General features: G+C 39.4%; 2 protein-coding genes and 1 long non-coding RNA gene across 3 annotated transcripts; all 3 read right to left on the minus strand.

The window, feature by feature from the left end:
• Nucleotides 1–1,495: 1,495 nt before the first annotated feature.
• Nucleotides 1,496–5,513, minus strand: LOC140065537 (uncharacterized). The gene is made up of 3 exons (XR_011847944.1): nt 5,477–5,513; nt 3,164–3,309; nt 1,496–2,040 (listed from the first exon to the last, which is right to left on the minus strand). It is a non-coding gene; the product is annotated as an uncharacterized lncRNA (long non-coding RNA).
• A 4,436-nt stretch (nt 5,514–9,949) lies between these two features.
• LOC140065538 (SCO-spondin-like) lies at nt 9,950–14,182 on the minus strand. Its single transcript, XM_072113137.1, has 4 exons — nt 14,042–14,182; nt 13,846–13,923; nt 11,982–12,011; nt 9,950–10,510 (listed from the first exon to the last, which is right to left on the minus strand). The coding sequence occupies exons 2-4, from the start codon at nt 13,883–13,885 to the stop codon at nt 10,146–10,148; spliced, it is 435 nt and encodes a 144-aa protein (XP_071969238.1). The 5' UTR covers nt 13,886–13,923; nt 14,042–14,182; the 3' UTR covers nt 9,950–10,145.
• A 4,056-nt stretch (nt 14,183–18,238) lies between these two features.
• Nucleotides 18,239–22,842, minus strand: LOC140065540 (SCO-spondin-like). The gene is made up of 4 exons (XM_072113138.1): nt 22,772–22,842; nt 22,576–22,653; nt 21,163–21,192; nt 18,239–18,809 (listed from the first exon to the last, which is right to left on the minus strand). Exons 2-4 carry the CDS (start codon nt 22,613–22,615, stop codon nt 18,445–18,447), a joined length of 435 nt encoding a protein of 144 aa, XP_071969239.1. The 5' UTR covers nt 22,616–22,653; nt 22,772–22,842; the 3' UTR covers nt 18,239–18,444.
• Nucleotides 22,843–25,090: the final 2,248 nt, after the last annotated feature.

A 25,090-nucleotide genomic window follows, 5' to 3' on the forward strand; every position in this document is an offset into this window, starting at 1 on the left:
CATTAAAGTGTAACTGTAAAGTTTATTAACTTTTTTTTCTATAGCTGGAATATCTCAAAACTAGAATTGTTCCATATACAGGATGAACAGGAAGTGAAAGAGTGGGGCTATGCAATGTGCTCATTCCCTGAGTCTCTGCTCAGTAATTACGGCAAGCCAGCAGATAAGATGCATGTCTACTCCCTCCTGTGTTAACACACTAATCCATTTACTCCTCCTGTAGCTGCTCAGTTTACTAGTGTGCACAGAGTATAATTTATAAGCCTGGTCTGCATACTGCACACTTCGGTCTGGGCTTTGACAAGGCTATAGCTGAGTCAGGGGTTGGGTCAGCACATCAGTATGATATGCAGGATGAAGACTACCTCTGTTTGCTCTGTCTCCTCCGTTTTCTGTGTCTTGCCCATTACCCACTGTCCTGGGATGAGGGGAGAGTGATAGTATCTGCTGAACAGCCTGTTTGGCACATCCATAATAGCAGGTAGTTTGTATAGTCGTCATAAGGCTGTTATATTATAGATATATCTGTGTAACAGTACATGGGTGTATATACAGTACAGACATAAAGTCTGTACACACCTTCTCATTCCAAGAGTTTCTGTATTTCCATGACTTTAAAAATTGTAGATTCACACTGAAGGAATCAAAACTGTGAATTAACACATGTGAAATTGTACACTTAACAAAAAAGTGTAAAATAACTGAAAATATGTATTATATACATGCAAAGGTCTCCACATCACAAGTCGCCCTGTCTGGTGTAATAAGTGGGGTTTCTTGCCTTATAAATGGGTTTGGGACCATCAGTTGTGTTGTGCAGAAGTCATGTGAATACACAGCTGATAGTCCTACTGAATAGACTGTGAGAATTTTTATTATGGCTAGAAATAAGCAGCTAAGTAAAGAAAAACAAGTGGCCATCATTACTGAAGGTCATTAAGGTCAGTCAGTCTCCTTGTAGTGCATGTGAGAAGAGCTCCGCATTATGGTAAGTGAGGGAAGATGCTCTGGCCTCAGTCTATTATGGGAGGAGCTAAAGAGGATGTTACAAGTAGGGCTGATAGATATGCCAGGCTAGATCTTAGGCTAGGATAAAGACTCATGCAAGACATGGGTATCTCTGGAATTGTTGTCAAAGGTTCTCTTCAACTGTATTAAAATATTGGCCTTTGGAGTTACACGTTAGAGATGTGTTGTAGTTTTGTGTTGCAAATTTCGCCTGAATTCTTACACATTTTGCGAGATATATCTCCCCAAAAGTCTCCCTCTGTAATCACTTCTTTTATTCGGTTTTGTATTGGAGTTAGATTGAAGAGCGTATTTAAGATTTTAAAGAATTTACACTGTAAATGAACCCTCTTAATTTGTGTTCACTCTAAACAATCACATACAAACTATGTTCTAACACATAAGACGCACCCCTGGGTTTTACCTTCTTCAATAAACAAAAATACAAATTTATTTTTCTAAATTGAAAAGTCATTCTTTATTGCTATTCTTTTTAATGATAATCAACTAATCAAGTAATTTTATGACTGAATTATTGAGATATTAGGTGACACCACATTCCATTTATCATGCGCTCATATGTAAAATTTAGTGTAAGAAATATAGAACATTTTGTCATTTTTCTTGTAGTTAAGGCAATGATGACAGCAGGGAGTTAGGTTGTGATTATACAATCTTGGGGCAACACACAGTCATTTCCTTGTAGGAGATATCCATTGTTACAGTCACATTGTGGAATTTGTTGGGGTCTACAGTATTCATAACGTGTTGGCTCCTTACATGTAGGTGTGCATCTCATTGCGCTTGACTGATAGGTCTTATTAGGGCCACATGTTGCGTTGCATATTTTAGGTTCGACACATTCCACAGTGAAGAAAGATGTCCCGGTCTGTGCGTATAATCCGTTATTACATTTACACCCCAGCACTGGCCGCTTGGGGCACTCTCCTACAGGTCGATTGTCCACATTGCCGCAGGTTAAGGCACAAGGTGAAACACTGTCCAATGTGCTTCCGGGAGGACATTCCATAACTGGTCAAAGAGAAGGAAAGGTATTTTTTGTTTTATTAAAAGTTCATTGTATATGTATAAAAATACCATGATAAGTTAGATATAAAAATTTTATAAAAATTAAAACAATAATAATAATAATAATAATAATATAATGCGGATGAAGAGAATTATCAGCATATACTGAGATAAAGGTCATTTTAAAGTTGCTAGAAAATAACATGGCATTTTAATTTCTTGCACAATGTATCTTGTACCTGTCATAGTTTATCCAGTTGAAAAAAAGACACAAGTTCAACCAAGGAAGGGAAGGGATTGGATGAGGATGGGATTTAGGGAAAACAATTCTATATAACATAACCATCAATGTGATTTAGGTGTAAAAAGGCATCTAGACCCTTCTTGAAGCTCTCTGCTGTCCCTGCTGTGACCAGCGCCTGAGCTCGGCTATTCCACAGACTGACAGTTCTCATAGTGAAAAAGCCCTTTAACCTTGTTTTCTCCAGATGGAGACAGTGCCCCCTTGTCTTTTGTTTTGATTTAATCTGGATCAACTTTTCAGATTGTGCCTTTTATTAAAACTTTATTCTATCTCTATAATTATGTTTGTAAAAAGATTTTATACACATTTTATTGACCTCACTGCTTGTGCGGCACATTCTCTACTTATATGATATAATATAGTATTATGCAGAGGTAAAATTCAGTTTGGCTTTATAGTAGCGCAGGTGTAGCACCATTTTTGTTTTTACTTTTATCATCCTGGTTATACTGCCCTTTCACCACCCCCATAAACTCTACTTCCATTCATAATAGGCGCCACATTCATAGATTTTCTGTCCAGCCTTCAACTTTCCAAAACAATCAATTTTAATATTTTTGTCAATCACAGTCAGATGGATGGAGCTCCAGCCCAGGACCACCGAACTGAGAGTTGACAGCGTAATAAAAATATGTGTTACTGAAACTGCGTAAAGGGGGTGTCCACTCCTGTACAATACGAGTGATAGAGATGGCAGCTGTGTGTACAGAGGGCAGGGAAAGGCTGAAGATACCGAAGTAGGCAAAGACTCAGGTACAAAGACACAGGTACAAAGACACAGGTACATATACACAGGTACATATACATCGGAATGATACTTACTAATGTTTCATCGCTAATTATTACTTTGTATTCGTTCTTAGTTGCCATAGCATCAGACGTGCTTGCCGGGTCATACCGCGCATGCGCACAATTAGGCGCAGAGCGTGTGTTCCACCGTGCGTTCCACCACAGTGTTTTCTTTCAGTCTATATCGGAGATAATTTCAACCGATCAGGGATGGTCGACACGTGGAAACAACTGGGAAGCATTGTCAGAAACTTAGCCTTTTAGCACAGAAGCACTTGAGCACTTTCACACAGATGAGGTCAGTGGATGGATCGATCTGTGTCACTAACAAAGAGGATTGCTACATATGTCATATTGTTAAAGTCAATTACACATGTATAAAAGTATTATATAATGTGCACTATACTTGTTATTCACTATATGCATTTTTTTATGTAATATGTATTATATCACAGTTATACAAAAATGGTGGGAGTATCCCAATCAGTCATGCGATCACTTGTTGTATATATATATGGCCACCATTTCACTGTTTGAATGGCTTGAAAAAGGCTCTTGCAGAGCCGAAACGTCGCTGTCATTGTTACTCACTATGGAATAAAGACACTTTTGCAATTTTTACCTACAACGGAGTGCTGCCCGCTTTCTTCATATTATAACTAGAGGACTTGTGGCCCAATCCTGGGATGCCTGCACCCACTTCCCTGTCTTAAGGTTTGTGCTGCTTGGACTTTCCTTTTAGTATCTATCTATCTCCTATCTATCTATCTATCTATCTATCTATCTATATATCTATCTATATATCTATCTCATATTTATCTATCTCATATCTATCTATCTATCTCATATCTATCTCCTATCTATCTATCTATCTATCTATCTATCTATCTATCTATCTCATATCTATCTATCTATCTATCTATCTATCTGTATTCATATCTATCTATCTCCTATCTATCTATCTATCTATCTATCTATCTATCTCATATTTATCTATCTCATATCTATCTCCTATCTATCTATCTATCTATCTATCTATCTATCTATCTCATATCTATCTATATATCTATCTATCTATCTATCTATCTATCTATCTATCTCATATCTATCTCATATTTATCTATCTCATATCTATCTCCTATCTATCTATCTCTATCTATCTATCTATCTATCTATCTATCTATCTATCTATCTATCTATCTAGTAATAATAATTCTTTATTTATATAGCACACAGATTACGCAGCGCTGCACAAAGCATGACAAATTGGTCCCATGGGGGAGAACATACAAACTCTTTGCAGATGTTGACTTGGGTGGGATTTGAACCCCATTGAACCCCAGTGCTGCAAGGAAGTAGTGCTACTCACTCAGCCACCGTGCTATCTATCTATCTATCTATCTATCTATCTATCTATCTATCTCATATTTATCTATCTCATATCTATCTATCCATCTATCTATTTCCCATCTATCTTCCTTCTATCCAGCAATCCTAATATCTATAAATAGAGCACAGAAGAGTAATAGGTTCTATCCTTGGACAATATTCCAATTGTTCCAATGTTTCAAAAGCGCACATGACTTCTGACCTGTAACATCCAAAATCCAGGGGTGTAACTTCTGTACAAGGGTAGCAGCCATAGCAGCTGTGATGGGGCCCACAGTGTTAGGGGTCCTAGCATCTGGGGTATTGGGTGTGCACTGTGTGTGTGTATATGCTGTATGTGTGAGTGGTGTGTATATACTGTATGTGTTTGTGTAGATGCAGTATGTATGTATATGGCATTGTACATATCTGTGTATGTGTGCATATATGTGATGTGTATATGATGAATGGGTGTAAATGGTACTATATACATGCATGTATGCTGTATGTATGTATATATTGTGTCTATATACTGTGCATGATTGTAACTCATGTGTGAGTATACAAATATATATGGGAAGGGGGTCCCGTTCAGCAGTCTGTTATGGGGTCCTGCACCCCCTAGTTACACACTGCCATGTGTAGGTGCTGCCATCTTTTTCCTCCCCAATGATGTCCTGGGAACAACAATCCTAAGGAACATTGTGGTGTGCAGGCTCTGCCAGTGGCTCCCACTATTTCTGCCAATTGTTACCGAAAGGGATGAGTATTCAGGTTCGGTATATTTACCTAAACCCAAACAGAAGATTAACAGTTCCACTTCTCCCTACTGCCAAAGTTTTTAGGATTTTATCTATTTACTCTATCTCCTACTTCTCTATCCAACATCTCTCTATCTCTTAACATTATACACATCTATATTAACAATATAGCATCTTTATCGATTGTATCTCATGTTGTACATTACATTCTACTTACTTTCCGAAGCCTCACATCCCCACTGCAAGACTAAAAGAGAATAATGCAAATTACTGAGAAAGAACGGCAAATGATAACAATTTCTTCTTAACCTAATAAAAAAGCAATTAGTATAATCATATTCTACATGAATCATATTTCAGATTTCCACTACCACCAATTTTTAATAATTTGCGTGATTTGGTTATATCCTGTCAACACCTAAATTTGTGTTTTCTTCCTAACCAGGGTGAAGGTTAAAAATTGTAAAGTAAATTGAAATGTGTATTTTCACTTTTTTAAAATCTTTTAAAAATATTTATTTATCAATAAATAACATATTAATAATATTTAGAAATAAACATTATCGTTCCCCAATAACAATAACAACAATAATAATAATAATAATAATAATGATAATAATAATAAAATCCCAGCATTACACGATATAAAACATTGCCACAGACGTCCTCTTTGCCGGAGACTATACATATTATAAAGATAAATGACACACATTAGGGAATTCCTTTGTAATGGTGTAATGGTTAATTTGAAAATTGTATATTAAACCACAAAATAAAATAAACATGAATAAAGGACCTTTTAGTTGTTACAGGGATTTTTAACTTTCCTGTTTTTAAAAAAAAAAAATTCTGCAAAAATTTTTACTGTATTGCACAAAAAAAGTTATGGCCCTTAGACCAATAAGTATGAATAAACTACTTAAGGACACCCGACTTACAGACAATCCCAAGTTAAAGACTGACCCCCTCTGCCCACTGTGACCTCTGGTGACCCCTCTGGATCATTGCAGCCTGGGACTATAGTAACATCCAGAGAGGTCACCAGAGGTCACAGTGGGCAGAGGGGGATGTCTGTAAGGTGTCTGTAAGGTGTCTGTAATGAAGCTTTATTGATAATTCTTGGTCCCATTACAGCAAAAAATTTTGAAACTCCAATTGTCACTGGGGCAAAAATTTATTTTGTCTGGATCTACAATTATAAAATATACAGTTTTGACTTACATACAAATTCAACTTAAGAACAAGCCTACAGAACCTATCCTGTACCTAACCTGGGGACTGCATATATTTGCTCAAAATGCAATTATTAATGCCTTGCAAAGCCTGGAAAGAAAGGGGTTAATAAAGTTGTCCACTGTTTCTCATATAAAGGTTTTACATTTTTATTTCCCCTAAATTATTTCATTATTCATTAAGATACACAAAATTAAAATGAAATACTTACGGACAAGCAAGGAGACTGCAGACAATGTCAGGATCCCCATGTCTCTGCTGATATGAAAGTCATATATCACAAGATCTTCATGAGACAATAAATAGATACAATAATACAGAGAAAATATATATACAGGCAGTCCCCGGTTTACATACAAGATAGGGTCCGGAGGTTTGTTCTTAAGTTGAATTTGTATGTAAGTCGAAACTGTATGTTTTATAATTGTAGATCCAGACAAAACAAAATTTGGCCCCAGTGACAATTGGAGTTTAAACATTTTTTGCTGATGGGACCAAGGATTATCAATAAAGCTTCATTACAGACACCTTACAGCTGATCATTGCAGTCTGGGACTATAGTAACATCCAGAGAGCTTCACCAGAGGTCAGAGGGGTCTGTCTGTAACTATGGGTTGTCTGTAAGTCGGGTGTCCTTAAGTAGGGGACCGCCTGTATATATATATGTAAATTTAATAAATGTAAATCGGTGTAAGGACTCGATCTTCCTTCTTCTACTTTACCTGTTGGTTCCCAGGTTCTGGAGAAGCTTCTGTATTGGGACTCCTGGACCTCAGATATTTATAGGAGCCGGTGTGATGGTTTATGTAACATCTTGTGTAACACTTACCTGCTGTATTTCTGGATTATAAAAATGTATATATTATAATTTCTGGATCGTAAATAATTGTAATTATATGGAACCATTGTGCTCTATATACGTCATTGAAGGAAGAAAGAAATTCTTTGTCAATGACATTATGATGTCTAAATAAAATTTGGAACAATAACAAAAACAATAGAGGCATTTATGATGGATCTGACTCTGGTACAGTATTACACAATATCAGACAAATCACACCTGAGGTGATGAAACACGACAATGGGAAATAAAAGACACAGATGCAGTGTAAATAATGATGTAGGTCGTAGATAAGGAGGGTCCAGAATGAGATAAACGATTAACAGACTCTGGGGCCAGTTTTCACCTTCATTGTGCCAATGATGGGTCAATAATATCCATTTAGAGGTCATTGTACTGGGAGGAGGAGGAGATAAGCTGTGACATAATCTATTGTCAGTAGTGATGTAATGATGGGTTAGTGTTATCTATATAGAGGTCATTGTACAGGGAGGAGGAGGAGATAAGCTGTGACATCATCTATTGTCAGCAGTGATGTAATGATGGGTCAGTGTTATCTATATAGAGGTCATTGTACAGGGAGGAGGAGATAAGCTGTGACATCATCTATTGTCAGTAGTGATGTAATGATGGGTCGGTGTTATCTATATAGAGGTCATTGTACAGGGAGGAGGAGGAGATAAGCTGTGACATCATCTATTGTCAGCAGTGATGTAATGATGGATCAGTGCTATCTATATAGAGGTTATTGTACAGGGAGGGGGAGGAGATAAGCTGTGACATCATCTATTGTCAGCAGTGATGTAATGATGGGTCAGTGTTATCTATATATAGGTCATTGTACAGGGTGGGGGAGGAGATAAGCTGTGACATCATCTATTGTCAGTAGTGATGTAATGATGGGTCAGTGTTATCTATATAGAGGTCATTGTACAGGGAGGGGGAGGAGATAAGCTGTGACATTATCTATTGTCAGTAGTGATGTAATGATGGGTCAGTGTTATCTATATAGAGGTCATTGTACAGGGAGGGGGAGGAGATAAGCTGTGACATCATCTATTGTCAGTAGTGATGTAATGATGGGTCAGTGTTATCTATATAGAGGTCATTGTACAGGGAGGAGGAGATAAGCTGTGACATCATCTATTGTCAGTAGTGATGTAATGATGGGTCAGTGTTATCTATATAGAGGTCATTGTACAGGGAGGGGGAGGAGATAAGCTCCAAAGGTACCAGCTTAGTGTCAAAGATATAGAAAGTAATTCTATAAATTTGCATGACACAAGAATCATGGCACATAGATCGCTAATAGGGATATGATCTCTGTATGGTTGTTTACCTTATCCGCCGTCATCTCTCACCCGGATGCATGACGAACGGCCAGAGGGATGGACCAGGTCACTTGTGGCACCTCCCCGTCAGCATTGATTGGTCAGGAGGCCTGACAGGAGAGACACACCCTCCCTGAATCTGAGCCAGCCGATTGGTCTACGAGGGAGGCTCGTCAGCGGTGACGAGCCACAGATCTGGAATATAAGCAGGGCTGTAACAGAGCGCGCTGCGGCCAGAATAATGCCGACGTGCGCACAGCACAGACCTACAGGGCATATACCCTAGATATAATAGCCACGAATAGAGACCCCTGATGAATTGAGGCAGAGGAAACGCGTCGAGTCCTAGGGTTTTATATGAGCAGTGAGCAGTAGCTAGCTTGATAGCCAGTCAGTTCTAGCAACTAGTCAACCAACCAGCTAGTGGATTTCATGCTATTGGAACGATTGAGCTACAGCTGATGGATGTCTCCGCTATAAACACGACAAAATTAGCCAGAACATCAGCAGCTATCCCTGTGATTATCAGGGTGATAGCATAAATAGCCATAAGACGTTTTGAAATAATAGATCAAAACAATTGGCTATCTCCTCAACACGGCAGTTTTACATGATATAAGCTGCTGTGTAACAAACAGCAACCAAAAACAACCGGCTATTTGTACCTGCTGTGTGATTGTCTCAACTAGTATGCTAGTACATACGTTCAATTGACTGACACCAACACAGCTCACCGCTATAACTGTGAAGCAGTGTGGCGGAAAACAAAAAATCCACACACACTGCCACAGAACAATTGGTTCCACTTTTACTATTTCTCAGTGTGGGGCTGTTGCCTGAAAACATAAAAGCAACAACCAGGGTCGCACCGTATCGCTAAATGGGTGAAGCAACACGCGACTGCACTTACCTAGTCTCAGAACACTGAGAAATAACCATTTGTGTTTTGTGTTTGTACGTCTGAATCTGAAGTCCTGTTTTTCAATTTTAGATGAAGAATAATAAAAGTTATATTTTAATGTCTTTGTTTAAAAAAAATACCTCCACCTACAGTGAACCTTTACCTCTTACTTCAAAGTTGATTTTCTGGATCATCACACCACACCAGGCTATGAAAGAAACATCTTCTAGAAGCCGCTCAGCTGCTTGACAACCTACTGCTTGTGGTTTATTAAGCCAATTTCTGATGAAATTCACCATATACAATCACATACAAACTACCACACAAGACGCACCACTAGGTTATACCTTCCTCAAAAAATAAGTACTCATTTATTTTTCTAAATTGAAATGAATTCCTTTATTGATATTGTTATTGATGATTCGATTATATAATCAAGTAATTTTATGGCTGAATTATTGAGATATCAGGTGTCACCACGTTCCGCTTATCATGTGCTCATATGTAAATTCAGTGAAAGAAAATATAAGAGAAGATTTTTCTTGTTATCATTGATGACTGCAGGGAGTCAGGTGGTGATTCAGCATTGTTTGGGGAGCACACAGTCATTATCTTTTAGAAGATATCCCTCATTACAGGCACATTGGGGAATTTGTTGGGGAAAACAGATTGTTGCCAAGTTTGGTTCCTGACACGTTGCTCGGCACATCTTTGCGACAGCCTCATAGGTCTTATTAGGGCCACACGTTGCATTGCAGTATTTAGGATCGACACATTGTACATTGAAGCCAGATGTCCCTTTCTGTGCATATAATCCTTTATCACATACACACCCCGGCACGGGCTCCTCGGGGCACTCTCCTGCAGGTGGATTGTCCACATTGCCGCAGGTTAAGGCACAAGGTGAAACACTTCCCATTGTGCTTCCTGGAGGACATTCCATAACTGGTGAAAGAGAAGGAAATGTATAATTTAATTTTATTATAAATGTTTTTAAATGTATCAAAAAAACCCAATAATGTAATATTAGTGTAACATAATAAAAAAACTATATTCTTTTGTTAATAATTATGAGAATGATTATTAATGGTGTATAATAAGGGAGAGGTCATTGCGTCTAGATTGTGAATTTACTCTATCCTTATTCTATCTCTCTCTATATATATATTTTAATTATATACATTTTACTGACCTGACTACATGTGCTGCACAGTCTCTACTAATGTGATGTAACATAGTATTATGAAGATGTAAAGATCTTATTGCTGCACCATTTCGGATTTACTCTTATCATCCGGGTTATTCAGTCCCTTCACTAACTCTACCCTACACAACATTCCAACATTCCAAAACAATGTAAATGTTTTTGTTAATCAATATAAGATGGGTGGAGCTAAGCGATCTAACTGACAGTTAGAAGTCTAATTATCATATCCATTATTAAAACTATGCTTGAAGGGATTAGGCTGGAATCACACCTTTTTTTTCGTCATTCATTGTTAGGACACGTCAGGAGGATTCCGATATGTCCATACAATGTATTACAAAGATGTATCCCACTATATGCCTATATGGGATACGTTGCCTGGGGACCCACCCCCTGAGTGGCAATTGGCTGCTGCCGATTAACAGAGTGTTCCCCCAGTGATGTCACTGTCCTAATATGTGCAGAGACATCAATGGGTCATCCATTGTGCCAAATGACAAATGCACTTGATGGGCTGTAGGGAGACATGCAATATGCTGCTTCCCCCACCCCTCCCCCCCATTGCCGCCCATTTCCTTCAAGTGCATACGTCGCTCAGGGGGATGCTGCAGGATGAAAAGACGTAGCTTGCTGCATTTTTTGCCCTACTGGAGGTATAGTGGCCAGACAACCAGTGGCCACTGTTCGGCAAGGTACACGCTAAGCATAAACATCGGGCGCTTTCCTAAGGTATATGCTTAACGTGTACAAAAAACGTTATGTGAACCCAACCTTAGCCACTCCTGTACATAAGTTGCTCATGTGCCTCTACTGAACGTTTATTAAGGGATTAATTCCAGAGTACTGTGTGCAGACTCTCCATGCTTTACACCACTGAGCTTTGCTGAATAGGAGGAGCTGCAGCAGTAAAGTTATGACTCGTCTCCCCCCCCCCTCCTTTTTTCCCGTCTTTGTCAGTGTAGATGGAATGTGAAGAGAGAGAGAGGGAGATAGAGAGAGAGAGGACAACGTCACATGGATGAGCTGGAGCAGAGAGAGAGGTGACAGCTGTATGTGTACAGAGGGCAGCATGCTGAGAACAGGGAGCGACTGCAGCTTACAAAGGAGGCAAATACAATCTCCCTTTCCTATCTATCCAAAATATCATAACATTATGTAACACAAATGTTTCTATTGTATTGTTGATGTCACATATTACATTCTACTTACTTTCTGCTGTATCACATTCCCCCTGCAAGACTAAAAGAGAATAATACAGATTAATGAGAATAAATGGCATTTCATAACAATTTTCTTAACCTAATAATTTTCATATACAGATTCTTCTGGCTTTATGCATGAGGATGAATCATATAGGACCCATCTACCACCCATTTAAGGAGAGATTTGCCAGTTTTGGTTGTTCCCTGTCAACACCTAAATTTGTGTCCTCTTCTTTGTTAGAGTATAGGTTACAAATCTGTTACTGTAAAGTATTTTGAAAAATATCTTAATTTTTTTTTTTTTTAATGATTTAACTTATATATAAAGCTAAGTGAATGTGTATGTGTGTCTGCTCAATGAATCCGCACCATCGCATTTACAATCACCAAATTTTGCACACCCGCTCTGCCACTCTCTGTGAGTCAGGGAACGTCATAGACTTGGCTTGTAGTCAAAATTTTTAACCTGCACTTTACAAAATACATTTAATAACCACCATATACAGAAGCCATTGTCTGCTGCTGCTGCTGCTGTGGCACTTAGAAGCTGAGCAGTGATTGGTTGTTGTTTTGCCACAGGTTATAAATACTATAGACAACTATAGGTTACTATAGGCAATTGATGAAAGACAGCTTATGTGTGAGGTAATATGGATACAGTCAAAGACAGACAGGCAGGGACAGTCACAGACAGATAGATAGAGAGAAAATGTCAAAGGAAGACAGCAACAGTCAAATACAGACAAAGAGAAACAGTCAAAGATAGAAAAAGATAGACAGAGACAGACAGTCAAAGACAGACAGAAAGTGATAGAGACAGACAGTCAAAGACAACCAGAGACAGAGAGAGAAAGTCAAGACTGTCAAAGACAGATAGAGAGAAACAGTTAAAGAAAGACAGAGAGAGAGAGAATGTCAAAGGCAGAAAGAAAGAGACAGTTAAGGTAAGAGAGAGAGACAGTCATATACAGCCTGTTAAAGACAGAAAGAGATTGTCAAAGACAGACAGGAAGAAACATTCAAATACAGACAGAGAAAGACAGTCAAAACAGACAATCGAAGAAAGACAGAGAGAGAGACTTTCAAAGACAGACAGAAAGAGACAGTCAAGGTAAGAGAGAGACAGTCAAAGGCAGACAGAAAGAAACAGTCAAATACAGACAGATACAATCAAAGACAGGCAGCCAAAGGCAGAAATTTGAAGACAGTCACAGAGAGAGACAGTCAAAGACATATAGTCAAAGACAGACAGTCAAAGATAGACAAAGACAGGCAGAGAGCGACAGTCAAAAACATATAAAATGTTTTTATGTAAAGCAATTTTATTATAGCTAAGAGCAGTTATTTACTATCTGGGGCAATACTGGGAACACATTACAGAACACATTGAATTTATCAAATGATTTTAATAGGTTGTGAAATATTTAACCTTTGTCAAATTAAAAAAAAAAAAGGATAAATTATATATCACAGGGTCCAAAGACAAAGCATCCAAAACCCTGGGGGACTTTTACTCCTGCTCAAGGGTTTTGGTTGTCCTTTATGTAAATCTGGAAGTAACATAGAAGTCAATGAAGGGCAGGACAGATCTGAATTCTGTCTTCCTTGACTTCCATGGAACCTTTGAAACCCAACTGGATATGAAACAGGTCAGGATGACTTTAGATCCTCAGTTTTGGAGATGATGAGGTTTTGGCTGCCTGCCCTCCACAATCATACATTTATCTCCTACCCTGACAAAAATAGGGATTCAAAATAAAATAACAATTCCTCTGACAATACTTATTAGAGAGCAGAAACACATTCCTAGTCTGAATCTCTTTATACAATTGAACTGTGTATAATATGGAATATTAAAATGAAATACTTACATGAAACCAAGAAGACAATGGACAATGTCAGGATCCCCATGTCTCAGCTGATGTGAAGGCTTAGTGTATAACAAGACGCTGATAAGACAATATATGGATAGGATAATACAGAGAAAAATACACATAAATGTTAACATAATAAAACCAAAGCAAATGGATGGAAAGGTCAGTAATGATCTCCCTCCTTCTACTTTACCTGTTGGTTCCCGGGTTCTGGAGAAGCTTCTGTATTGGGACTCCGGGACCTCAGATATTTATTGGAGCCGGTGTGATGGTTATGTAACATCTTGTGTAACACTTACCTCCTGTTATATTAGATTCTGAAAAGTGCCCAATTGTAATAATCTGTAACAATTCTGCTCTGTATACTTTATGATGTCTAAATAAAATGCCAATAAAAGACAATAGCCGCATTTAGGACAACAGAGGGCTCTTATTCAGGTGTAATATTACACAATATCAGACAGGTCCCACAAGATGCGATGCAGGGATCCGGCCATGGGAAATAATATAATACAATGCAGGGGATAGAGCTCCATTCATCTATAGATAGTGAGGTGCAATACCAGCACATGCCATGTTCAGAGGGGGCGCTGTTCTATAAAGAAAGTAAGATTTTTGTTTTATAACCTCTTTAAGATGCAGCCATTTTATAGCCTGAGGCTCAGACCTATTATTTTGTATTCTGATTTGCGTCGCTTTAACTTTTGAACACTGTTACTTTTCAAAGCGATTATTATTATTTACTTCATTTCAGTGGTAAATTTTATTTATAAAAAAAAAAAGAAAAACTGATGAACTTTTGGAAAAAATTACCAATTTTAAAAATTCGAAATCAGTGCATTTTCAGGGAGAAAGATTTACCACCTAAATTAGTTGCCGTATAACATTTCCCAATTGTCTACTTTATATTTTCATAATTTTTGAAATATCTGGATAATTTATTTTAGATGTAACGAGGGCTTACAAATCGAATATCGGTTTTCTGTATTTTCAGAATTTACTATTTTGGGGATAATTATTGTTTTAATAATATTTTAAATATATACCATATAAACCCCCTTTGTTTCAACCCATTTTCAAATCTGCCCCCCTCAAACTATCAGATCCTCATAATAATTAAATCAAAATGGCGGGGAAAATTAGAATGGTCAAATTTTGTCGGTTATACGTTTTTTTGGCCCTAAAATGTACACATTTCCAAAACATAAAAAATGATAAGAAAAGTAGTGGTGGCTGGAAACTACTTTCATTGGACAGCACCAACCATCAGATCCATTTGCATCAGCCTGAACAGGACCATTTCAAAGGCCAGCAATTTGGAAATGCTAATAATCAGGACTTATGATATTATGCTTGTGAGGGACAAATTTTGGCTTTCTCTCCATGATTTTGGGGATGGGGAGCTCAATGGATGGTGTGGACGTGCTTGATGATGGTGTTGTTGCTGCTGATGGTGGTGCTGCTGATGGTGGTGGCGGGGGCTTCACATTCTCCCTTTGTGGGGAGAGGAGTGTCATTGTGACTATGGAGGTGGTGGATCAGGCTGGGCCAAGTGAAGCAGCAGGGGGAGCCTTAGAAGTTTCCAGGTCTCTTTGGTGCCTCAGCCACTGCAGCCCATGTTTACTATGCAGGTGCCTGGTCCTACATGCGGTGCTCCGGTTGTTAAGGCTTTGGCCATGCTGTATGGACTTGTGGCACAGCTTGCAAATGACACTTGTCTTGCCTTCTGCATTCTGTGAGAACGACTTTTTTAGTGCGAGGCTGTACCCCCTTTTCATATGACATTGTCAAGCACATTGTAGGAGAACCAGAAAACTGTCTGAAACCCTTCATAAATGTGGTGCAGAACGATTTTAAGTGCAAATCAAGACAAAATTATGTCGTAGACAGATTAAAGGGAACCTGTCACCAGGAGACCCATTTTTAGCACTCCCCCAGTCCCCACAGAGCATAGTACATACACTGCCAAAGTGTTTGTGTATAAAAAATTGGTTTTACGGACAAAAAGATATGTTATATTGTACCTTTCATTAGCATCTGTTGTGTGACTAGGCAGTTGCCAATTGGGAGGGTCTGGAAAGTAGCAGTCCCCCCCCCCCAACCTTGGGGAACAGCTCCTCCATGTGACCTTTTCAAATATATGAATAACTCCCCTCACTCGGGATTGGCTGTAGAGGAGCAGGGGGCATAGCTAAGCCAAGTGATGGGTGTTTTCATATATTTGAAAAGGTCACATGGAGGAGCTGTTCCCCAAGGTTGGGGGGGGGACTGCTACTTTCCAGACCCTCCCAATTGGCAACTGCCTAGTGACACAGCACATGGTACTGAAAGGTACAATATAACATATCTTTTACAAAAACACTTTGGCAGTGTATGTACTATGCTCTGTGGGGACTGGGGGAGTGCTAAAAATGGGTCCCCTGGTGACAGGTTCCCTTTAATAAATCTCCCCAACATTCTGTAACAGCAGAAGAATTTTTTTGATCTACATATCTGTAAGTATATTCTCACTGACCACACTTTTTCTGAACTAGCGCTCTCTGAAAGGAGAAAATTTTCAAACAGGGTATGATTGATGATGTGGCTAAATACTAGACAGAGAAAGGATCTTCAAGATCTTACTGGATGATGCAGTAAATGCTAATAATCAGGTCTGGTCTTTCTACATATTACTGTATAACCCTGTATAATCACTAAGAATATCCCTGAACTGATGCAGTGCTTCACAGTGCCCACAAAAAGGGCAATTATTCCAGACATCCGTCTGTCCCTAATAATAGGAGCCTCTTTTATACACATCAGTGTTCTTACAATTGTGACTGGTTAACAAGTCCCTGCCAAGCTGACTCTGGCTATCTCCTGTGTGTAATGGGTTCTGGATGGTATGACCCTGCTCTTATACTGCAGCCCAGCCAATCACAGGCATGCCTACGAAGGATCTGGGGTCTGGAAGATATTTGATTGGCTGCTTCTGCAGTCAATTAAGCAGAGTCACAGTTTTTTCCTGAACACAGAGCCAGACCCCAAATAAGGTAGTGTGTTCGGGCTCTGTGTCCATGGGTGCTTAACTAGTAAAATTCAGTAAAGTTTGGGTCCACTATATATGAGTTTCACTTTTTGAAGTGAATTAGTGGGAAAAAAAACCTATATTTTTCTAATTTATTGAGAAGCACTTGTATATCAGGCTGGATCTCAGGCTGGGCGGTGCATTGTATTGTTGTTAAAGGTCTGCTAAAGGAGTGTTCTAATTAAAGAGGACCTGTCACCTAAATTTTCGGCACTAGGAGCTGCTTACTAAAGTAAGCAGCTCCTAGTGCTTGATCAAACGCCGCAGTGTTAGAGTGATAGCGTTACCGGAAACCTCCAGTAACGCTATCAAACACTGCGGCGGGGTACAGTGTTATCGGTGCAGTGCCGATAAATTGGGTGACAGCTCCTCTTTAAGCCAATTAAGTTTGGAGTAACACTATATACTGTGTAAAGCAGTGGGGGAGTGAGCCCTCTCCATATGCCAAGGGTGTCAGCTGTATTACACAGCTGACACCTGACAGTAACTACTGCAGTCTGTGATGGCACCAATTGCGGCAGTTAAAGGGGTTGTCCACTTTCAGCAAATAATAGATATGTTTTGTGTAAGGAAAGGTTACATAATTTTCCAATATACTTTCTGTATCAATTCTTCATGGTTTGCTAGATCTCTGCTTGCTGTGATTCTATGGAAAGCTTTTATGTTTACTTCCAGTGGATAGAAATCTGTCCATGGTCATGTGACAGACACACAGGTGCACAAACCCCTGGTATCACAGAGAGTAATCAAAGTTGTGTGATAATAACTGCATGTGCACCTGCCTGTCCAGCACACCACCACACTACCAGTGCTTTCGATGGCTGTCACCATCTTGGATTGCTGATCAGCTTCCTCTGAGTCATTACAGGAGGGCTCTGATTGGGAGCCTGCTGAATGTAAATTAGGTGTATAAAGTCAGGGAGGCGGAGAGTTAACATTGAAGTCATGCTCTCCCTGCCTCTGAACACATGCTCCCATCTGATTGACATCATGCGCCAGACTTTAGGACATCTGATCAATGATGTCCCTAAACGCAGGACCATCAATTACAGTGAATGGGGCATTTAGGGCAGGAAAGGTTTGACTTCAGTGATAAACTCTCCGCCTTCTTGACTTCATAAAACCAATTTGCATCTCACTTCAAAGTTTATTTTCTGGATGATACCACCACACCAGACCATGAAAGACGCTGCCCAGCTGCTTGACAACCTAGTGCTCGTGGTTTATTAGGCCAATTTCTGATGACAGTCACATACAAACTACCACGCAAGACGCACCACTAGGTTTTACCTTCCTCAAAAAATAAGTACTCATTAATTTTTCTAAATTGAAATGAATTCCTTTATTGATATTGTTATTGATGATTTAATTATCTAATCAAGTAATTTTATGGCTGAATTATTGAGATATCAGGTGTCACCACGTTCCGTTTATCATGTGCTCATATGTAAATTTAGTGAAAGAAATATAAGATAAGATTTTTTTTTTGTTATCATGGGATTGATGACTGCAGGGAGTCAGGTTGTGATTCAGCATTGTTCGGGGAGCACACAGTAATTATCTTTTAGAAGATATCCCTCATTACAGGCACATTGGGGAAGTGGTAGGGGCCGACAGCGTTGAGGAAGGTCTGGGTCCTCACACGTTGCTGGGCAGCTTTGTGCGACAGACTGATAGGTCTTATTAGGGCCACACGTTGCATTGCAGCATTTAGGATCAACACATTCCACAGTGAAGCCGCATGTTCCGGTCTGTGCGTATAATCCATCATCACATACACACCCCGGCACGGGCTTCTCGGGGCACTCTCCTGCCGGTCGATTGTCCACATTGCCGCAGGTTAAGGCACAAGGTGAAACCTCTCCAGATGTGCTTCCCGGAGGACATTCCATAACTAGTCAAAGAGAAGGAAATGTACAATTTTATACGTGGTCATAAAAACCATAATGTACATATAATTGAAAAAAAAATCTTCTTTCACTAACAATAATGATAATAATGATGATTATTGATGTATAATAAGGGAGAGGTCATTTTAAAGTTGCTAGAAAGTGACATCTACAACACAGTGTTTTATTTCTTGTACATTGGGGGTCATTTACTAAGGGCCCGATTCGCGTTTTCCCGACGTGTTACCCGAATATTTCTGATTTGTGCCGATTTTTCCTGAATTGCCCCGGGATTTTGGCACACGCGATCGGATTGTGGCGCATCGGAGCCGGCATTCACGCAACGGAAATGGGGGGGGGGGGCGTGGCCGAACGAAAACCCGGCGGATTCGGAAAAACCGACGCATTTAAAAACAAAAAAAGTGTCGCTGGACACGCGCTTACCTGCACCCAGCAATGGATCGTGAACTCCGGCGGACCTCAGCGGACTTCAGCGCAGCAGCGACACCTGGTGGACGTCGGAGGAACTGCCTTAGTGAACCGCCGGAAGACCTGAATCCAGCGCAGAGAATGCACCGCTGGATCGCGAATGGACCGGGTAAGTAAATCTGCCACATTGTGTCTTGTACCTAGATTGTGCCTTTTACTCTAACCTTAATCTATCGCTAGAATTATGTTTTTTTTTTAAATGTATTTACATTTTATTGGCTTCACTCCATGTGCTGCACATTCCCTACTGATGTGATATAACATAGTATTAGGAAGATGTAAAGATCTTATCGTAGCACCATTTCATTCTTACTTCTATCATCCGGGTTATACACCCCTTCACCCATTTTTGTCAATCAATGTCAAATGGGTGGAGCTAAGCCACCCAACTGACAGTTGAGAGTCTAATTATCATATCGATTAGTAAAACTATGCTTAAAGGGTTTGGCCACTCCAGTACATACATTTCTCATGTGCCTCTATTGCCTTGTACATAATCCGTGACTTTGTACCCCCACGAAGACAAGTTTCTTCTAATTCACTGTTATTAACAAAAATGCAGCATTTCACAGATATAAGTCCAACCTGTCTCTATCAGTCCTGGTGTATACAATTTCAGTTGCCCCTAGACACGACCCTGTAACTTCTGATTTAGGGTCGGGGAAGTCATCTTGAACTTCTGTGTGACGGCTATGGAACCAAGATTTCTGTCTCTCTCTCTGCCCCTGGCACTCTAGCCACGCCCCTTCACTTTTATCCACATTTTAGACCCGCCCCATGCACTCTAGGCCCACCCCATGCAGTCCGGGGTGGATCTCACTCACTGATGCAGAATCTGAGTTTCTGCCAGAAGCAGCGTAAGGAGAACTACAATCTACTGACAAATAAGTTATTTATCGGAGGAGGAAGGCACAGGATCATCTCCTCTCTTTTTCAATGTGTCAGATACTAAAAATGTTCAGAAGGTAAATAAAAGTGTATATAAACCTTGTACCCTGATAATCTAACCACATTTTCAGCACACAGAACTAGAGAGATCATGAAGTGTCTGCATAGGAGAGTCCCCGCCCACACACTGGAATTTTGCACTTATCGTCACTTAGTGATAGGAGTAAAAACTGCAATAAAACTTTGTAACATTGTAAAGTAAAGGGTTAAAAATGATTTATTGTGTAAACATCACTAGGGGATTGACATTTGAGAATTTTTTTCTTGGGAAAACCCCTTTAAGTGATTCAGAAGTCCTGCCACTTACTACTGTACTGTGTGCAAACTCTCCATCCTTTACACCACTGAGCTCTGATGAACAGGAGGAGCTGCAGCAGCAAAATTATAACTTGTCCTGCTCTCACCCTCCCTTTCCTTGTCTCTATCACTGTAGATGAATGTGAAGAGAGGGAGAGATAAAGTCCCCAGGTTACATACAAGAAAGGTTCCTTGGGTTTGTACTTAAGTTGAATTTGTATGTAAGTCAGAACTGTATATTTTATAATTGTTGCTCCAGACAGAATTTTTTTTTTGTCCCAGTAATGGGACCAAGGATTATCAATAAAATGTATGGCCGTATGTAAGTCAGGTGTCCTTAAGTAGGAGACCGTCTGTATTCTGCTTTCTATTTTATATGTACTTGGCCATAAGTCAGTATTAGCAAAACTGCTATCTATCTATATATTTATCTATCTCATATCTATCTATCTATCTATCTATCTATCTATCTATCTCATATCTATCTATCTATCTATCTATCTATCTATCTATCTATCTAACAATCCCGCTTTCCTATCTATCCAAAATATCATAACATTATGTAGCACAAATGTTTTTATTGTATTGTTGATGTCGTACATTACATACATACATACTACTTACTTTCTGATGTATCACATTCCCCCTGCAAGACTAAAAGAGAATAATACAGATTAATGACAATGAACTGCATTTCATTACAAGTTTTTCTTAACTTAACAATTTTCATATACAGATTCTTCTGGCTTTATGCATGAGTAGGGATCATATAGAACCCAACTACCACCCATTTAAGGAGAGACTTGCCAGGTTTGGTTGTTACCTGTCAACACCTAAATTTGTGTCTTCTTCAGAGTATAGGTTACAAAACTCTTACACTGTAAAGTATTTTAAAAATAGCTTAATTTTTAAAAAAGATTTATCTAATTTCATACACATGTGTGTGTATGTATGTATGTATGTATGTATGTCCGCTAAAGGATTTTGCACAGCCACTCTCTAGGCGTAGACTAGGTTTCAAGTCAAATTTTTACCCTGCACTTCCCAAAATACACCTAATAATGACCATACATAAGAGCCATTGTCTGCTGCTGCTGTGGCAGTTGGAAACTGAGCTGTGTTTGGTTTCTGTTTTGCCACAGGTCATTATTATGAGCTCTTAGCATTGATTGGTTACTAAAGGAAATGAGTAAAGGACAGATTATCTGTGAGGTAATATAGATACATTCAAAGTCAAATAGAGAGACAGTCAAATACAGAAAGACAGAGACAGACTGGGACAGTCAAATAGTGACTGAAAGAGACAGTTAAAGGCAGACAGTAAAAGACAGATGGAGAGAGAGACAGTTAAATACAGATGGAAACAGAAATTCAATAAAAGACAGACAGAGGGAAACAGTCATAGACAGAGAGAGACAGTAAAGGACAGACATAGAAAGGCAGAGGCTTTCAAAGCAGAGAGAGAAAATGTCAAAGGCTAACAAGAACAGTCAAAGACAGGCAGAGAAATACAGTAAAGTACAGACAGACAGATCGAGACAGAGTGATATAGTCTGAGACAGATAGAGAGACAGAGAAAGGGACACAGAGAAGTAGGGAGAAACATTCAGAAAGAGACAATTAAAGACAGACAATAAAAGACAGTCAAAGAAAAACAGTCAAAGATAGACAGTGACAGAAAGACAGACAGAGAAAAAGAGAGAGAAAGCCAAGATACTCAAAGCAGACAGAGACAGACAGTTAAATTCAAACAGAAAGAACAGTCAAAAAGAGTCAAAGAGAGACAGTCATAGACATACAGTCAAAGACAGACAGATAGAGGCAGTCAAAGACAGACAGAGAGAAACAGAGAACAACAGCAAAAGTCAGGCAGAGAAGGTTAGAGAGATGGTATAAGACAGACAGAAAGAGATATATAAAATGTTTTCTTTTTAACCCATTATTTTATTTTATTTATAACATTATCCACTGTTTCTCATCTGGAAGACTGGAAGGTAATTCTGTATATAATATGTAATATTAAAATGAAATACTTACATGCAACCAGGAAGACAATGGACAATGTCAGGATCCCCATGTCTCAGCTGATGTGAAGGCTTAGTGTATAACAAGACGCTGATAAGACAATATATAGATAGGATAATACAGAGAAAAATACACATAAATGTTAACATATTAAAACAAAATCAGATGGATGGAAAGGTCAGTAATGATCTCCCTCCTTCTACTTTACCTGTTGGTTCCCAGGTTCTGGAGAAGCTTCTGTATTGGGACTCCTGGACCTCAGATATTTATAGGAGTCGGGATAATGGTTTATGTAACATCTTGTGTAACACTTACCTGCTGTAGACACAGGATTCTAGACTCTGAAAAGTGCATAATTGTTAAAAAACTGTAACAATTCTGCTCTGTATTTTTTATGATGTCTAAATAAAATTCCAATAATAAGACAATAGCCGCATTTAGGACAACAGAGGGCTCTTATTCAGGTGTAATAAGATGCATGAATCCAGCCATGGGAAATAATATAATATAATGCAGGGAATAGAGATCCATTCATCTATATAGAAATGAGATGCAATACCAGCACAAGCCATGGTCAGAGGGGGCGCTGTTCTATCAAGGAAGCAAGATTATTTTTTTACAACCTCTTTAACTCTGATGCCCGGATGCATCACTTCTCTTCACGTGTCTCGTCAGTCTCCTCTCTGCTGCTCCCTCCTTGGAACCCACCAACTAAGATTTACCTATGACAAGTTATTACCCTACTGCGGGGGGGGGGGGCAGTTCAGCCTGGTTTCGTTTATTTCCCATTTGTGCTTAAGTGGTAGGTAACTGTATGTTACTTCTTGGTGTATAGCAGCGAGGGCACCTTCCCATGGGTCCACAAAAGAAATTTAAATGGCTTTATAGGGCCTGAATGGTATACTCAACTCATTATCCCACATTCATAATGCCCCCTTTCATTATGCCGCTATTCCTAATGCCCCTGCTCATTGTGCCCCTATTTATCTTTCCCTTTTTTTATATTATGACCCCATGTCTAGTGACCTCCTCTCCTTACGACCTCTTTTATAATGCCCCCTCACCTTATGTCCTTTTATAATGCCCCCTCTCATTATCCCCCTATTCATAATGCTCCCGCTCTTTATTGTCTGACTGTGTCTTACAGTCTCGGAAGTCTTTTTCAGTGACTGCCTGTCGCCGGCAGTCTTTTTCAGTGACTGTCTGTCATTGGCACTGTCTTTCAGTGACTGCCTGTCTTAGCAGTCTGTTAAAATGTTGGTCTTTTGCCATCAGTCTCTTTCAGTGACTGTCTGTTGCTGGCAGGCTCTTTCAGTCACTCTCTGCCACTGGCAGTCTCTTTCAGTGAATGTCTGTCACCAAAAGTCTCTTTCAGTGACTGTCTGTTGCCATCAGGCTCTTTCAGTCACTGTCTGTTGCCGGCAGTCTCTTTCAGGGACTTTCTGTCACTGGCAGTCTCTTTCAGTGGCTGTCTGTTGCCGGCAGTCTCTTTCAGTGACTTTCTGTCACTGGCAACCAGTCCAGGTAACAGGGGTACCGCACTCCTTGTGGGATATGGATGGTGCTTACGTCGGGCACTCAGCCCAAATAGACAGTAGAGAGATACGTAGCACACATCCTGTGATGAATTTTAAATTAACATTTATTTCATATCATATATTTCATAATTACAGCTCCAGCGGGTTTATGAAAATAAGGTACTTTTTTTAACAACAGATCATAAAGTTTCCTTGGCGACGTTTCGGTCTGAATCGACCTTTGTCAAGCACGATCTGAAATGTGGACAGTAGCTGTATTCCAGTTCGGGTGGAGAGAGAATTCTGTCTGTTGCAACCAATCAGGGCTCAAATTTCATTTTCCCACAGCTGTTTACAAAATTACAGCTCACCTCTGATTGGTTTTCATGGGCAGCAGGAGCAGTTTTACCTCAGACATTTCTGATAATCACAGCTCAGAGCTCATATTAATGACCTGTGGCAGTTAATAAGTGAATGTTGGAAAGCACAGGGGGAAAATTTAGGCGCAAAACCAAGTCTATTACGTTCCATGAGTTGCAGGCAACAACTGTGCAAAATGTGGTGATTGTAAACGGAATGGTACAGATTCCTTTATGGGACACACGGTACATACATACATCTAATATATAAAGCTGAGTGTGACTGTGTGAGCCTAAATTTTCACCCTGTGATTTCAAAAATTCACTTATTAAGCATCATATACAGGAGCCATTGTCTGCTGCTAAAGTGGCAGTTGGAACCCGAGCCGTATTTGGCTGATTGGTTACTGGTTACTATAGATAATGAGTATAAGAGGCATTGATGTGAGGTAAGATGCAGAGAGATAGAGAGATAGTGGAGAAATATCAGAAATGTCTGAGGTAAAACTGTCCATGGAAGCCAATCAGAGGTGAGCTGTAATTTTGTAAAAAGCTGTGAGAAAATGAAATTTGAGCCCCGATTGGTTGCCATGGCCAACTAGAGCAGTTCTACTCTCAGACACTTCTTATAAATCTCCCCAAACTGACAGT

This window comes from Engystomops pustulosus, chromosome 6, assembly GCF_040894005.1.
Source record: "Engystomops pustulosus chromosome 6, aEngPut4.maternal, whole genome shotgun sequence".
Classification (NCBI taxonomy): domain Eukaryota; kingdom Metazoa; phylum Chordata; class Amphibia; order Anura; family Leptodactylidae; genus Engystomops; species Engystomops pustulosus.

What these genes read in the sequence shown, in the direction of transcription:
- LOC140065538 (XM_072113137.1), bottom strand. Translation starts at nt 13,885, where the DNA reads ATGGGGATCCTGACATTGTCCATTGTCTTCTTGGTTTCAT. An exon ending in CATTGTCTTCTTGGTTTCAT is followed by an intron (nt 12,012 to 13,845) that starts GTAAGTATTTCA and finishes ATTCTCTTTTAG; the next exon opens with TCTTGCAGGGGGAATGTGAT. An exon ending in GGAATGTGATACAGCAGAAA is followed by an intron (nt 10,511 to 11,981) that starts GTAAGTAGAATG and finishes CTCTTTCACCAG; the next exon opens with TTATGGAATGTCCTCCAGGA.
- LOC140065540 (XM_072113138.1), bottom strand. Translation starts at nt 22,615, where the DNA reads ATGGGGATCCTGACATTGTCCATTGTCTTCCTGGTTGCAT. An exon ending in CATTGTCTTCCTGGTTGCAT is followed by an intron (nt 21,193 to 22,575) that starts GTAAGTATTTCA and finishes ATTCTCTTTTAG; the next exon opens with TCTTGCAGGGGGAATGTGAT. An exon ending in GGAATGTGATACATCAGAAA is followed by an intron (nt 18,810 to 21,162) that starts GTAAGTAGTATG and finishes CTCTTTGACTAG; the next exon opens with TTATGGAATGTCCTCCGGGA.